The 16497-nt window shown below is 58.1% G+C and overlaps 1 protein-coding gene across 1 annotated transcript; it reads right to left on the bottom strand.

Annotated features, from left to right (window-relative positions):
• Positions 1-9131: 9131 nt before the first annotated feature.
• On the bottom strand, positions 9132-16255 carry LOC308535281 (beta-crystallin B2; the record flags this gene model as incomplete). Its single annotated transcript, XM_081114096.1, has 5 exons — positions 16181-16255; positions 13690-13808; positions 12394-12526; positions 11123-11265; positions 9132-9300 (listed from the first exon to the last, which is right to left on the bottom strand). The coding sequence occupies exons 1-5, from the start codon at positions 16232-16234 to the stop codon at positions 9132-9134; spliced, it is 618 nt and encodes a 205-aa protein (XP_080970222.1). The 5' UTR covers positions 16235-16255.
• Positions 16256-16497: the final 242 nt, after the last annotated feature.

Here is a 16497-nt window from a genome sequence, read left to right as displayed (position 1 = left end):
CCAAGCCCCGGGCTGGGGAGGAGCCTGCAACCGAGGTATGTCGTGCCCTTGACCGGAATCGAACCTGGGACCCTTCCGTCCGCAGGCTGTCGCTCTATCCACTGAGCCAAACCGGCCAGGGCAGCTCTGCTATTTGTGATGCCCACTTTACAGGTGGGCAAACTGGCTTGGAGTGTAGAAGCCACTGGCCACCTATAAGCCTCAGAGCCAACAGGCGTCATCGCCAACGTTCAAACCCAGGCCTGCCCACGGGCTCCTAACGACTACTCCACACTGCCTCTCAGCCCTTAGTCCTCAAACCGCCAAAGTCTGCCAACACACCAGTCCTCGGCCCTCAGAGGTGGGGTGCTAAGTGCCTACCTGGTGCCTGGCACACAGTAGGGGCACCTGGCACACAGTAGGGGCACCTGGCACACAGTAGGAGTGTGGTAAGGGTGGGGTCCTCCCTTGACCCTAGACAGAGCCCTCAGTGCCTTGCTACAGGCAGCTCCTTCCCGTAAAACCCACCAGACCTTTGTTCAGATTCCTGCCCTCACCCCAGCCGCACGGAGGGCCCCGAATAACAAGCTGCGTCTGCCCAGGGGGGTGGCCTCAGCCCCCACACAGCCGCCCCCATCCTCGGACGCGTTTTCGTTCCCTTTGAGAAAGGACCAATTTGGGCAGCTCGAGAGCAGATGTTTCTTAATGACCAGTTTATCATGAGTATTTTTGGTCCCTAATCTCCGTAAATTGCCGGGACTTATTTGGTTCTCCCGGGAGCAGAGAATACGTCTTCCGTCCAAGCCTCGGAAGGGGCGGCAGAGAGTGGGCTGTCCCCGCAGAGCGAACTGTCCCAGGACTGGGCGGCTTAAACAAGAAACATTTGTTGTCTCCCAGCTTCCGTGGGTCAGGAATTCAGGAGCTCCTTGGCTGGGTGGTTCTAACTCGGGGTCTCGCACGGCGTTGCCATCTGGATGTCAGCAGGCTACAGTCATCTGAAGGCTCGACTGAGGCCGGGGGACCTGCCTCCAAAAAGGGTCCTTCGCACGGTGGCTGGCTGGAGTCCCCCGGTCCTCACCACGTGGGTGTCTCCACAAGGCTGCTTGAGTGTCCTGACAACATGGCGGCTGGATTCCCCAGAGGGATGGTCCTCAAGAGAGCAAGGACGGGGTCCCAGCTGTCACATCCATCTTCTGCTCATCAGAAGGGAGTCAAGAAGCCCAGCCCACGCTCAGGGCTCCACCCTTGGAAAGATGTGCGGACATACTTTTCATAAGTCACAGGCCTGTCGTAGATCCCAGCGCTGGCCCCAAATCTCTCCCCCTCCCTGCATTCCCACTCGCACCAAGTGACCTGTGAAAGGGACGGAGTGTAGTCCCCACCCTCTGATGTTGGGCTTGGTCCCGTGACTTGCTTCAGTCACCAGAACGAGGCGGGAATGGCTCTGTGCTGGTTCTGAACCTTCGCCCCCAGAGGCTTCGGGTGTCGCTGCTTGCCTTCTCCCTGACATCTCCGGGAGAGGACCATGTCCGAGGCCGCCCACTGACCCCCAAAGGATGAGAGACAGGAAGCAGAAGAGAGCGGCCAGCTGAGCCCAGCCTGGCTCAGCCAACGCACATTGGACGGGTGAGTTAGCTCAACACTTGTTCTGCGGCGCCGAGGTTTTGTGATTATTTGTTACTCAGCATTACGGCGGCCACACCTAACGGATACAGGGACGCGGGCTTGGGAATCAGCCAGTCCTGAGTCCAAGTGTCAGTTGTGCCACGCTCCCCAGGTGAGCAAACCACGTCACTTCTCTGGGCTTCAGTGGCCTCATCTGTAAAATGGGGTGATCACAGCTCCTCTCTCCTGGAGTTTTTGTGAAGGTTAAGATCATGCCTACAAAGTGCTCAGCGCAGTTTCTGGCGCTGTGGTGGTTATCATTAACAAAACTGCTCGGAGGGTACTGCTCCAACACAGACGTGCAGGCACGGCTCGGACTTGACTCTCCTGCTCAAGCATCTGCTGTAGCTCCCTAGTTCCAAGTTCTCCAGTGGGACCTCAAGGCCCCTCTCCTCCTCCTCCCGTGCTGTGCTCACTGGCCACTCACCCTCCCTCCCTAACCAAAGGGCCTGGACGAGCGCACATGTTGGACCCAGAGCCCCAGCCCTGCACAGCTGGGCGCTCCCCTCCACGCCAGGCCACCTCTTCGAGCAGCTCAGCTCGACTTTCAACAGCCTGGGCCACATAGCGGCCAATGGCCCAGGTTCTAGAATCAACCACATTGAGCTCTTGCGTCTGGCTTCACCACGCACGCACCGGCTGGGTGACTTTGGGGAGTGGCTATACCTCTCTGAGCTTCCGTTTCCTCATTTGCAAAGCGGGGATCATCAGACCTTATCAGGGGGTTTGGGGGATTGATCCCGTCAGCCATGTGAAGTCATACCCCTGCCCCTGGCCTGTGTAAAGTGTAAACACAGTAGTCGGCTAACATGACTACTTACAGCAACAGTTCCTCCCTCTGTGCTGAGGGGACTGGTTTGTCTTTTCAGCCCATCGGGCACCGATAGTGGACGCAGATGCTAAAGTCTCCCATGGGTGGGGGCGATAAGGTAGAGACCCCCATAGTTCGCCCCCTCCCCTGGCCAGGATTCCAGGCCCCCACTCCCACCCCGACACTCTCTTACCTGCTTTGCATATTGGGGTTCCTCAGCCGGAAGATCCAGAGAACAGCTTCTTTGCCTAAAACAGAGATCGGAGACCAGGGATCAGGTGGTCCCCGGGCCTCCCAGCTGCACGTTTTGGGGTTTTGTGGCAAGGAGCTGACGCAGGGCTGGGCAGTGGGCACGAGAGGTCACGTGCTGCCGTTCAGACCCCTGGGGACGCCGTGGGCCCGGGCGAAGCCACTTTCGGCTCCAGACATGGCACAGTGCCCGCTCCGCTCTGCCACCCCCAGAGCACCCGCTGCCTCATGGCCCGTCTCCTCCAGACCTCGCCATGCTCTGTTTCCTTTTGTATATTTTAAACCCCCCACTTGGCTCCCGGCCGCGGTCGCTGGAGGGAAACAACTTGGGGGGAGAATGCCTTTTGCTGCGAAGAGACAACGCCAACCAAATCACTTCCATAAAGGAAAGCTCGGCAGTGGGGAGTCTGGAGGGGCGCCTGGTTTTGGGGGCGCTCCCCCCTCCCTCCCCCTCCCCCGCCCTCTCCCTTCTGATCTTTTATTAAGAGCCTGTTTGGATTCTGCGGCTGCCACGCTACGGGAGCGCTTGGTGGCTGCTTCTGAGAGGCCTGTGGAGGGCTGGTTGTATCAGCTCCACATGGAAGCAAGAACTCAGTGGGTGGCCGAGCCTCAGGGCCAGGCCCGGGGCCTGTCTGCAGGAGGAAGGGCTGGCCCTGAGGGTCCCCAACAATGAGCCCAGGGACCCGGCCCCGGGGCGCGGCCTGGAGGAAGCCCACCCACCCCAACGTGCTCTGTGACCTGCAGAAAGTGTCTCCACCTCTCTGAGCCTCAGTCCCCGCACCTGTCCCCGAAAGACCTCCCAGGGGCGAGGAAACGGCAGTGAGGCGAGAAAAATGCATCTTTGCCGAGTGTCTACTAAATGTCACCACCGCCTTCGTCACAACGGCCTGCTCTACCCACGGGGAAGGGACTTGTCCAGAGGCACAGCCTGGGAGAGGCGGGACACGGCTCCATCCACACCTTCTCTGCACCCCCATCCAACACTTGCCTCGCAGGCTCTACTCCAAGTGCTTCTCCTACAGCAGCATGCGAGTCCTCACAATGGCCCTAGAAGTAAGCACCGCTATTCCCGTTTTTATGGGTGAGAAAGCCAGGGCTCCTGGGGGAACGTGCTTGCTTCCCAGCCCTTAAGTTACAGGCTGAGATGCGAACCCGTCAGCACTCGAGGAAGTGAGAGAAAGGAGTGGGCAGCGTTAGTGTCCACCCGTGGGGGCCGGGCTTCTAACCCGCGTTAGGTCCCCGCAGTGAACCACTCCGCACCAATTCGGAGGAACGACCTACACCAGCGATGGCGAACCTTTTGAGCTCGCGTGTCAGCGTTTTGGAAAACCCTAACTTCACTCTGGGGCTGTGTCACATAGAGAAATGTTTTGATCTTTGCAACCACAGCAAAACAAAGACTTATATTTTTGATATTTATCTTATATATTTAAATGCCATTTAACAAAGAAAAATCAACCCAAAAAATGAGTTCGCATGTCACCTCTGACACGCATGTCACAGGTTCGCCGTCACTGAATTCTAAACCCACTACGTGTGATCACACAAGTAAGTTTTGGGGGCATAATGTTGAGAGGAAAGAACCAGTTACTAAATGATGCGTAGGGTTTCCTGTTTAGGTAAAGTGTAGAAACAGTACCATAGCCCAAACCGGTTTGGCTCAGTGGATAGAGCGTCGGCCTGCGAACTGAAAGGTCCCAGGTTCGATTCCGGTCAAGGGCAGGTGCCTTGGTTGCAGGCACATCCCCAGTAGGAGGTGTGCAGGAGGCAGCTGATCGATGTTTCTCTCTCATCGATGTTTCTAACTCTCTATCCCTCTCCCTTCCTCTCTGTAAAAAATCAATAAAATATATTAAAAAAAATAAAAAGAAACGTAACTCTTGCAAAAAATACTATATATTGTTTATGGATATTCACAAATGTAGTGAAATTTTTTTAAAAAAGATACAAGTGGCACCTCGAGGCAAGGGAAGAAAAGGGAATGGTTTTGGGGCCAGGGGTACACAGTCCTGTAATCTGTAACCTTTAATTTCTCATAAAAGGAATGTCTGAAGCAAGAAACGAACTGTTATAGGGAAAAAAAATCACAGGCCCAAAATGGCGTCACTTGTGCCAAAAGCCCAGGATACCAAGCCTGGATCTAACTCCTGATCTGAGAGCAGCCGCTGCGGCTCCTGGGACAGAATCTTCATCAACCAGTCTGGAATTTTCTGGCCCACACCACTGAGCTCATCTGTCCCGTGACCCTCCCCTCCCTCTACCCTGGAAAGAAGAGGCAATCCACAGATACAAACCCTTCCCCTTCTCTTCTCCCCCCGAAAAGGTGTCCCAGCCCCAATAATCTTTCCTTTCCTTCTGTTAATAGCTCCCTGGCCCCACCCTCCCCCCTATACCAGTAAAACCTTTCTGCTTTGCTCGGCCCCTCGGGGCACCCTTCGAGTTGCTGGTGGGGACGCTGCCAGATTCATGAATCGCTTTTTATTTTGATTTTTTTATGAATCACTGTTAAAGCCGGTGAGATCTTCAGCTCTCCTCGGCCTCCTGTGGTGGCGTAACGGAGCGAGTGTGTTTGGAAACGTGAATGAAAAGGGGGCGATGTGAAAAACCGGACACGCTGGGGGTGGGAGCACAGGGCAGGCCCGACAGCTCGCTGACCCAAGGTAACCCCACGGGAGGGTCTGAGCGCAGATGGCTCCCTGGGCAGGCGGCCGCGTCGCAGGCCACAGCTTCCCCAGCAAAGGCCTCCTCAGCAGAAGTGAGCCCTGCCCGCTGTCCCTACGCCCCAGGCAGCCTCCCTTCGGACTGGCCGAGTGGTTTCCTTCTCTCGTCCCCTCAAAGGCTCCCCACGGGCAGGGGACCGCAGACCGCCCCCCCTCACCATCAGTACCTTGTTCCCGACCACCTCTGTGCGCTGTAACGTTCATTACTAACCACACTGTACCCATCGCCGTGAGAGAGCACGTGTTTCTCCACTTGGCTTTCACCCAGTCCCGCAGATCTCCCCACGCTGCCTGCTCCCGCCTCCTTCACCTACCACCCACGCTCTCACACACCTTCCTCGCGTCTTCTCCTTGATCCTATAAAATAAGCCGCAAGCCTGCCATTCCCCAGGAAGCGTGAGATCTCGCTCCCGGCATCTGTCACCAGTTTGGCTCAGATAAGCTCATGAAAACCTGCCACAGGTTTGGCCGTTTCTCATGTTGACAAAAGGTATACAAACGGGATCCTGGGGAGCACTGTAAGCGGACGTCAGGCCCCCAGGGCCCCCCACCTCCTGTAAGGACGGTGCACCGAGAAGCCCCGCCCCATCCCTTAGCATACCCACACCCCAACAGTCACTGGGTCACAGAAAACAGCTCAGGCTCTTCCCCCAACCCCCGCCCAGGCCCAGGCAGGACTCAGAGGGAATCCCCCAGTGCCCACTGGACCGGCCCATGTCTCTTCCTGGCCCAGAACCCTCCCGGGGCAGCCCAGTGCCCTCAGAATCAAGGCCCAGCTCCTCTCTGTTGTCAGCACTCACCTTCACCCCCTGGGCTCTGCTGCCTGCACCCCTCACCATCCTTCCTCCACCCGCAGAGGCCGAGGCCGTGCTCACACCTGCAGACGTTTCCCCGCAGCTGATGGAGTTTTCGCAGCTAAGTTTGCACACGTGGCCCCTTGTTCTGGAAAGCCCTTCCCCCGCAGCCTGCTACCCTGATGCCCGAAGCCAAATCCCTGGCCACGGTGCCCAAAAGCTCCGGGAAAAGTCTGAGGGGCCAGCCAGCCCTGCCAACAGGGGGGAGACGGCTGCTTTCCCTCCCCCTCATCCCTCCCTGGGGTCAGGGTCGTGCGTTTGCTTGTTGACAACTTGCACGTCACATGGAGGGTAAAACCCAGCTGCTGAAAACCAATCAAGGCCCTTAAACGGTTTAACAAAAGGACAAAATGGCACTGTCCCCACTTAGCCCACAGGGTCCCTCTGGCTGAGCAATGGGGTGCCATCTGCCCACCCTCCTCCTTCTCCCCCGGCCACGGCTTCCAGAGCAAAGGAGCGCGGGCAAGCAGCAAACGCACCCCAAATTCCTCCCACTGTCTCTTCCTTGAACAAAAGGAACCGAGGCTGGGCTGCACGTGTGTGTGTGTGTGTGTGTGTGTGTGTGTGTGTACCCACCCAAGGGTACAGCGAGAAACAAAATCTACAATTCTTTTCCTACTGGTGACTCCATATCCATTTTTAATAAGTTGCTATATATACATCTCATATGTAGATAATACATGTACATATTAAAAACATATCTGTGCATGTGTGTTTCAGGCACCCGAAGCTCACTGTTTGCCTCCGACCTCAGTTCCCCTTTTGTGAGAGGAGGGACGGGCCTGCTTCAGCCCTGACAGTTCATCTGAGCGCGTCCCGGAGGCGGAGGGTTAGAGACCCAGGCCCGCCCGGTCCAGCTTGTCCTCCGTCCTCCCCTCCCCTCCGCAGCCCTGCCTGCAGCCCCGCCATTGGCGACGCCCCCCGCTCCCACTGTCCTCTTTAGACATGAACTTACCCCCGGGATGGGGATCCCTAACCCCTGGAGCAGCGGTTCTCAGCGGGCTGATTTCCCACCCAGGGGAGACCGGGCTGCCTTTGGAAGCAAGGCTGGCGGAAACAACGTGGGGCGAGAGTGACACCTAGTGGACAGGGGCGGGGATGCCGCGCAAATTCTCGCGGTGCACAGCGCAGCCCCAGGACCTGCCAGGGGAGCTGAGGGTAGGAAGCCTGCCTGCCCTGGAGTGAAGGCGGGTAGGTGCTCTACCAGCGGTTCTCAACCTTCCTAACGCCGCGACCCTTTAATACAGTTCCTCATGTTGTGGTGACCCCCAACCATAAAATTATTTTCGTTGCTACTTCATCACTGTAATGTTGCTACTGTTATGAATCCTAATGTAAATATCTGATATGCAGGATGTATTTTCATGGTTACAAATTGAACATCATTAAAGCACAGTGATGAATCACAAAAACAATATGTAATTATATATGTGTGTTCCGATGGTCTTAGGCGACCCCTGTGAAAGGGTCGCGACCCACAGATTGAGAACCGCTGCTCTAGACTGAGGCAGCTGGAGCACCCCGGTGGCCCCGAGAAGGGAGGGAGCATGAAAAGTTTAAAAGACAGGAACCGGCCCGGCTGGTGTGGCCCAGTGGTTGAGTGTGGACCCATGAACCAGAAGGGCACTGTGCAATTCCCTGTCCAGTTGCACTGAATCCCCAGTAGGGGGCGTGCAGAAGGCAGCGACCAATGATGCTCTCTCATCACTGATGTTCCCTTCCTCTCTCTGAAATCAATTAAAATATATATTTTAAAAAATAGAAAAAGAGATGAACTATGTTTGTTCCGCAGCATTGAGGTTCACATGAGAACGTGGCAGCGGGGCTGGTTAAGGCGCAGGGCGATGAAGAGTTAGGATGGACATCTCGCCCTGGGACAGGCTCCCGACTCTGTGCCCTGGGGGGCGCCCTGGGGGTGGTGCCCCATGGGAGGGGGCGGAAGCGTCGCTGCGGGGCGAGCAGTGAGCTGGTTTCAGAAGACGGAGAGGCCCGCACAGCCACCAGGTCCAGTTTGGACAGCAGACGTTCCCTTCCCGTTACCGGGGCTCCTGGCCACGCGAGGCCACTGGAGAAGGAGGGGGTGGGGGTGGCTTCTCCGAGAGAGGAGGGGGGCTCACGCATGCGCGCAGCTAGGGAGCGTGTGAGTGCACTGGGAAGTGGGGGGTTGTGGTGCGAGCAGACCCCGCCCCTGCCCTCAGCAAGTGTGCAGTTGTGATGGGAAGGGTGGGGGGGCAAACAAGTTGTGAGCCATCGCAATACGTGTGCAAAGAAGGCGGGGGGTTCGTGGGGAGAGCTGATGAGGAGACGAACCATATGAAGGTGGACGAGTCAGTGGAAATAATGATGCATACAAAGTGCCTGCTCCTTGTCTGAAAGAAACACTGTTGAACGAGCTAAAATGGTTAAAATAATTACTATGGAGGGGCAACTGCCACATGCCCCCGGGGGCAACCACGTTAAGAGGGAGCCCAGGTGACCGGCCAAGCCAGCCACTCGGGGCAAAGGTGCTGTAAGTCAGGCAAGAGACAGAGGCTCAGAGAGGTTGGGCTCTGGGCCCAAGGTCACACAGCCAAGTAGCTGCAGAGCTTAAGACTCAGTGAGGGCTCTGTTGTCCTACCCTTTGCCCAGTTTCTGCTTCTCTCTCTCTCTCTCTCTCTCTCTCTCTCTCTCTCTCTCTCACACACACACACACACACACACACACACACAGCACCCTAGTCCCACTGGGCATAAAAGATACTGCAGCGGACCAGATGCAAGTCACACTTTATTCATTCACCAAGAGGCCTGGGGAAAGGGGGGGGGGGTCCTGGGCAGCAGACCAGGCCCCTGGGAAGGAGGAAATGGGGGGCATTAGTTGGAGGGGTGGAAGGCGCCCCGCTGGTGCCACTGCATGTCACGGATGCGGCGCACAGACTGCACCTGGGGGTGGGGAGCCCCGAAGTCACTGCTGTCCTTGTAATCGCCCTTCTCCAGCAGGTACTGCAGCCCACGGTAGCCAGGGTACTGGTAGCCGACCCACCTGCAGGCCCGGAGGCGGGAGGGAACATGGGAGACAGAAGGAGAAACAGATGAAGGCGGGGGGGGGGGGGGGGGGAGAGAGAGAGACAGAGAGAGAGAGAGAGAGAGAGAGAGAGAGCTGTCCACATAGAAACGGTGGACTTGATTGCTTGTGCTGATCTCTCCATCTCCTGAAGACTGAGCCTCCCAGTTTCACCCTGTAGCACCCAGCCTCTGCTTTCTTCCTTCTCCTGATGGGGAGCTCACTACCTCTGGAAGCACCTTTTGCCTAAAGGCCTGAGACTGGGGTCAGTGGAAGGAGTGATCTCGAGTCCACTGACGATTAGAACAAGACAGGCCCCTTAGCCCAACCCCAAGCCCAGCGGCAAGGCCGCCAGAGGAACCGGGCAGGGCTGCAGAGGCCCCTCTGAAGCCGCCACCATGGAGGGGGCGACTCGCTCTTTCCAGGACCTGATAGAGTCCGTCTTCTCCCCAGAAAACGTCACACAGCCTGGCCCACAGGGACCCGCCTGGCCAGCCCCGCGGACACCTCAGCTCTGCTCCTCAGTCTCGGGTCCCCACGCGCCTGCACCCCTGCCGCTCTGGCCTCTGCAGAGTCCCTCCTGCTCACCGGGGGACCCTCTGGCCCCTGCAATTCCTGCTCTTTTTTGAGATCTCAGCTCACGGGTCCCTTCCTCAGGGAAGGAGCCCAGATGGGTGTGATTCTTAAATCACTTACAGTTGTCCCCGACTAGACTGTCAGCTCCGCAAGGAGAAGCCAGGCCGCTCACACAGGGCCCGGCACAGGGCGGCACTCAGCGAATGGAACCAGTGGATGAATCAACAGTGAGTGAAGGGGCCATGAACACAGCACTATCCGCGCTCTTTCAGGAGCCTGACAGACCCCAGAAAGCCAGTCGGGGATGGTAAACTACCCCCCTTGGGCGAACAAAGTCTTGATTTATAGCATGTTCCCAGTTCCCGTGGTGTAAATGCTCCCACGATGGCTGATTGCAAACTGCCAATGATTCAACCACCAGCTTATGAAAATTCTGAAAGATTAACAGTCGGCTCTTGCAAGCTGGTGCAAGCCGGCCGCAGCACGCCACTGCCCGAGCCCCCCGCGGGCCCCTCTGACATCGAAAAGTCTCCCAGCGAGAACCCCCCAGTGCTGGCGACCAAGCTTCACGTGCCAAAGAGGGTTAACGTGGCGGGAAACGACAGCTCCTTTCACCCAACTCAGGAGTTCCTGCATGATCAGGCCAGCAGGGGCTGCCTGGCTGGGTAGTCAAGTGGTTAGAGCACTGTCCCAATACGCCAAGGTGTGGGTCGGCTCCCCGGTCAGGGCACATACAAGAATCAACCAATGAACGCATCAATAAGCACAACAACACATCGCTGTTTCTCTTTCTCCCTCCCTCTTCCTTTCTTTTTCTCTAAAATCAATTGGGAAGAAGAAGAAAAAAGGGCCAGCTTGTGGGATGGGCTCCCTGCCTCACAGCTCAGTAGGACCACTCAGCTCAATCCCAGGCTCCTGCTACCACCCCTGTCTCTGCCCCGCCCCCCCTCCCCCCCGTCCAGGCCTCCCCACTAACAGGAACCTTGGGCTGAGGCTAAGGCCAAGGTCTCCCGCCTCCGAAGGTAAGGTGTTGCCCAGAAGGCAGGTCTGGGTGGGACTGCAGGGCTGAAAGCCACCACACGTGGCCGATGCATCCACGCCCAGCTTCCGATGCGAGGACCGAGGGGGCAGTGAGCAGGCTCCCCAGCGCTCAGGGCAGGGCAGGACTTGGGGCCCAGGGTCCCGGCTCCTGGCGCGGGGCGAGCCGGGCGTGGTCGGTACTCACGTGCCGCTCTGCACCCGCACGGAGGACACCTTCTCCTGGTAGCCGTGGGCGTGGAAGCTGGGCACGTCGTCGTCGAGGATCTCCATCTTCTTCCCCGTGAAGTTGGGGTTCTCGTAGAGGATGATCTTGGGCTCCTGGCTGTCCTGCTGACGGGGAGCGGGGGGGTCAGTGCAGGGCAGGGGCTGGAGTGAGCCCTCCCACCATCCTGATGCCCTGGAGTTGAGGTCAGCAGCTACACCATGGCCTCCGCCCAGGACCCCACCACCCGAGTGTCTGTGACAATTGCCGATGAACAGCGGCTGTTTGTTGAGATCCTATTGTCATGTAACGGACACTCCAGAGTCTACACTTCGGGGAATATTTGATTCTGAAATGTCACTTTCCCTCCCATAGCTTCAACTCCCTGTTTAAAATAAATGCCAGCCAGGAGCTACACACACACACACACACACACACACACACACACACACACACACGGCCCTATGGTGCCTCTAGGTGACATGACATATTTGGCTTTCCTTCATCTCCACGTCTCTTCCCGTCCTCCTGCTCCTTTAATCCTTTCAGCCACGTGTGCCATTCGGCCGATGAGGAAACTGACGCTCAGACAGGTCAAGTGACTTGCCCAAGGTCACACCGCTGCCAGTGCCAGGGCCACGTAGGAACCCAGGTGTGCAGAAGGCCGAGTCCAATGTTCTCCAACCTGCTGTCAGGCTTTGGGGAGAACTGGACAGGGCTGGGAAGGTGGGGAGTGTGGCTGAGCCCTGCTGGGCTCTGTGTCCACCCCCAGTTCCAACACTAGGAAGAATCAGGGCCAGAGAAAGGCCCACAGGCCACATGGGCTTGAGCTAAGAATGAGAGCTAAGCCGCTCTCCACCACAACCCACCCCGGAAGTCCTTCCCGTCTTTACAGTGGCTACAGGTGACTGAGCGACTGCTCTGTGGCAAGAGTTATACATCCCTGGAAACACTGTCCACACAGAACAGAATGTGAACAGTGCCCCCCTTGGACCATTTGAAGTCTTGTGAATGGAGCTCCGTGGGGTTGTGCAGCTCTCAGAGTAAGCATGATGGAATCTCAGGACAGGAGGCGAATATCCCCATTTTACAGAGGCTCGGGGAGGGGGAAGTGACATTTTAGGGCCACACAGCCAGGACGTCCCCTGCCAATCAGAAGGGGCACACTGCTGGAGGTGAAGGCTTCTATCTGGTCCCTAGACCCCTAACCCCAAGGCGATAAAGAGGAAGAAGGATGAAGGGCAGGGGCTCACCACTTTGATGGGCCTCAGGGAGCTGAGGGAGTCCGTCCTCCGACTGCTGGTCCACGAGTCCCAGCGGGGGTACTCCCCCTTCTCAAACACGAACTGCTCGCCCTTGCAGTTGGCTTGTTCGTAACCCACCCAGCTGCAGTGGAGAGGGAGAGGGAGGGGGGAGGGGAAGAGGGAGGGGGAGGGGGAGAAGGAGAGGGGGAGGGAAAGGGAGAGGGGGAGGGAGAGGGAGAGGGAGAGGGAGAGGGGGAGGGAGAAGGAGAGGGGGAGGGAGAGGGAGAGGGGGAGGGAGAGGGGGAGGGAGAGGGAGAGGGGGAGGGGGAGGGGGAGAGGGAAAGGGGGAAGGGGAGGGGGAGGGAGAAGGAGAGAGAAGCTCACAGCTGCTCGGCTCATCAAGGAATAATAGCCCTGCCCAAGTCCAAGTACAGCCAATCCAAGAGCACAATCACCTCAGTTATCCAGAACCCAGCGCTACACTGACTTCAACCATCTGGAAACCAAGCAGGAAATAAGCCAGACGGCCTGGCAGCAAATACAGACCTACAGGCCCATGCGCAGGGGCCCAGGGCATGCTGGGACGAACAGCCAGCTCTCAGAAGCAAACACAAAGCTCTGATGGTGGCATTTGCCCATTTCCCTGGTGTAAATGCTCCCACCATGGCGGACGCGCGCTTCCCAATGCCGCACGCTGACGGTGTCGGTGAGCTCTCGACAACTGCTTCCTAAGGACCCGCTGCCGAGAGCAACATGGCCAGACGGAGAACATCCTCTTCTAAAAGCAGCAAGAAACAGGCGCACCCCTCCCTTTAACCACTGAGATGATCACTCTGAACAGCCACCAGGGCTCCAGGCTGCAGGGTTCACCCTGGCAGCGAACCGCCTCCCCATGCCAGGCACTTCCAAGCGGTGTCTCCCTTACCCCACTCTCCCCTTTCCTCTATTAGTCACGTGTCCCTGGAAGGCAATCCTTGAGAGGACATTCCTGGAGCCAGAGACGGGCAGTTCTCAAAAGGCCCACAGCCGTGACTGTGGCCCACTCCCTGCCTCGAGGTCAGACTCTTCCCGTGAGCCCTGCCCCTTCGTCCTCAGGAGGACATGACCATCCTCATCCTACAGAGGGGGAAACTGAGGTTCCAAGAGGGAAGCCACCCAGCCCAGAAGTGGTGGAGGCAGGATCTGAACCCAGCTCTCTCTGACTCCAAAGCGCACATCCTCCCACTAGGCTGCCGGGCCCCAGATCCTGGTCCCCCGATTGCCCCAGCCTGTCACCCGGAGCGGGACAGCCTCCCCGGTACCTACGGTCCAGCCTGCACCAGCACGGAGCCGGCCTTGTCCACGCCCATCTCCTTCAGGTTGGGGCAGGGCCCGCTGAGCTCCTGCGAGCGGCCCTGGAAGTTCTCCTGCTCGAAGATGATGATCTGTAACAGCAGGACAAAGTCAGTCCCCGTCGCCATGGAGAAGAGGGAGAGCAGGGCGGTGGGTGGGGAGGGGACTCAGGAGCCTCGGAGGAGGCTGCAGGCTTCCTCCCTGGGGCCCCAGCCAGCAGGTCTGCATTTCCAGTGAGCTCCCAGGCGGGGCTGGTACCACGGGTGCAGGGCACGGTAGGCGCAGCAAGATGCTCAGCCACGGGTGGAGTTTCCCCTGCTCCTGGGGAAGCTGGCCTCGGACCCCCGCCATCCACACCCTCAGCCCCGCATCACCAGCGAACCACACATACCTGGCCCTTGCTTGACGCCTCAGAGCTTCGCAGCTCTCCCTCGGGCCTCCCCCCAGGACTTCCCTTCCCTTGCCCCACCCCGTCCTCTCACCAGCCCAAGGCCTCAGAACCACGTGCTAAGGGGAGGCCAGCTGCCACCTTTTATGATTCCAGAGAGCATCTGGGGTCCAGGGAAGGGGGGGCCCAGGGGGCAGGGGTATTCCAGCCACTTCCCCAGGGGCTGCCTCTGGATGAAGAAGGGGGCTCAGGGCAGCAGCCTCCCAGGAGGGCAGCCGTGCAACCTGCCCAGTCAGCAGAGGCTGGGTAAACATGCCCCTCTCTCCCAGGCCGGGGATTAGCCACAGAAAGCCAGGGAAGGCAGGCCTGCCAGGGCTCAGAGACAAATTCCAGGGCTCCATTCCGCCTTTACGGTCACTGACTCGACGACAGACGGTCAGGAGACGCGGGCATCGGTGTCACCTCTCCCGCATCCAGCTGTGCACCCCTAGGAAGCAGCTTGACTGCTCCGAGCCTCGGCTTGCCCATCTGGGAAATGGGGGATCGCTCCTATTTCGCAGGGTCACCAAGAAGAGTCCAGAGCATGGCAGTGAGGGGCTGGGGGACAAGGGCTGGCGGGGTGGAGAGAGCGAGGAGTGGCAGCCTTTCCGTTCATTCGAAAGGCCCCAGAGGGCCCGGGAGCTATTGGCGTTGTGGTTCTTTATCGACAAATGGACGCTAAAGTTTTTACACGCTTCTCACCCTTTACACCTGCGCTGTCCATTAGCTACAAGGAAGATGTGTTATCGGCATAAAATACACATCAGGTTTGTAAGCTTTAGTATGAAGACAATCATGGAACGCAGCTCCCTCATAATGTGCCTACTGACTTCACATTGGACTGTATTGGGTTTAATAAAATATGGCGTGAAGGTTCATCTCATCTGTCTCTTTGCATTTTTTGAACGTGGCTACTCGGAAGCCGCTGATGACGTCTATGGGGCTCTGGTTTTATGTTAATTGGACGGAGCTGCTCTAAGTCACGTGACGCTGGCCTTTCTGCTGTTCCTCAAAGCCACCCAGCTCGCTCCGACCCCCGGGCCTTTGCACCTGCCGTGCCCTCTGCCTGGAATGCTCTCCCCCTGCCCCGCTCCCCGGTTTCCACTTGGCTGCTCCCTGCCTTGACCTGGGTCTTGGTTCGAATGCCACCTCCTCGGAGACGCCCTCTCTGAGCACCTTAGCTGTCGCACCATGCCTCCTGCACCCCGACTGTCAGGGACCCTCATTCTATGCTTCTTTGCAACACTTCTCACTCCTTGAAGTCATATAGTTACTGGTCTGTTTACTGACCGTCTTTCCTCTAGAAAGTAAGCCCCTCAAGGGACAGAATGGGGTGACAGAGGGCAGTTCCGGGGTGGACGCCCTGCCCAGGCCCCAGTGCAGGGGGAAACAGAGCAGCCTGGCGGACAGCTGAAGGCAGAGGTTTGGGGCAGGTTGGGTGTGACGAGCTTACATTGGGATAAGGACGTGGAGGGTGAGAAAGCAAAGACACTACCGGTAGCTGGCATCGGTGGACTCAGCAGCCAGGCGTGAGGCTGAGTCTGTGCTTTGCCTCTTCACCATCACCCTGTGTTGTGGATTCAATTCTCTTTATGTTATGCATGAGGGAACCGAGGCTCAGAGAGGCCGAGAGGCCGGCCAGGGTCACACAGCAGTGAGAGCCACGACTCAAACCCCATCTCCCCTTCACAAGGCCTTTCTTAGCTGGGATGAGGGTCCACCTGGCCCTAGGGGACCCCCATGGACAATAGTGTGGGGGTGGGGGGGGTGGTAAGGCAAAGAAGCTTAAGTCTCCAAAGCCGGAAGCTGGTGCTGGGATTCTGACCTGCCTGTCGTGGGCCAGGGAGGAGCCTTCACAATCAGCGCCCCCCCCCACCCCACTGCGCCCCATGGAAGTGGGGAGACTGAGGCACAGGCCAGGGCAGAGGCAGAGAGAGGGAGGCCTGGGGAGGCAGATGCCAACCCTACTCTACAGAAGGGAAACTGAGTCTGGTAGAGGAGCTCTGCCAGGCCCCCCTGAACCCACATGGCACCTACCTTGGGGTTGAGGGGCTGTGGCTTGCCCGCTTGGGTCTGGTGGTCCGAGGCCATGGTGGGCTGTCCCGTGCAAGAATGACCTGGAGGACATGGGGGGCAGGGACGGCAGTGAGGACCCTCCTGGGCCCTCAGCTTTCTCACCTGGGGGACCTCGGGCCCCAGCACTGCAGGCCTTGCCTTTATCTGCCTGGTCTCAGGCTGCCCTAGAGCTGAGGCTAGAGCGCTGCAGCCTTTGCCCAGGTCACCTTGGCAGGAAGTAGCGGCATCTGGGATCCAACCCAGGCCTCCCACTCTCCATCCGGGATGAGCACGCGAGG

The sequence above is a fragment of the Myotis nattereri genome (genome assembly GCF_964212035.1).
Source record: "Myotis nattereri genome assembly, chromosome: 19".
NCBI lineage: Eukaryota > Metazoa > Chordata > Mammalia > Chiroptera > Vespertilionidae > Myotis > Myotis nattereri.
This window is presented reverse-complemented; position numbering and strand designations above follow the sequence as displayed.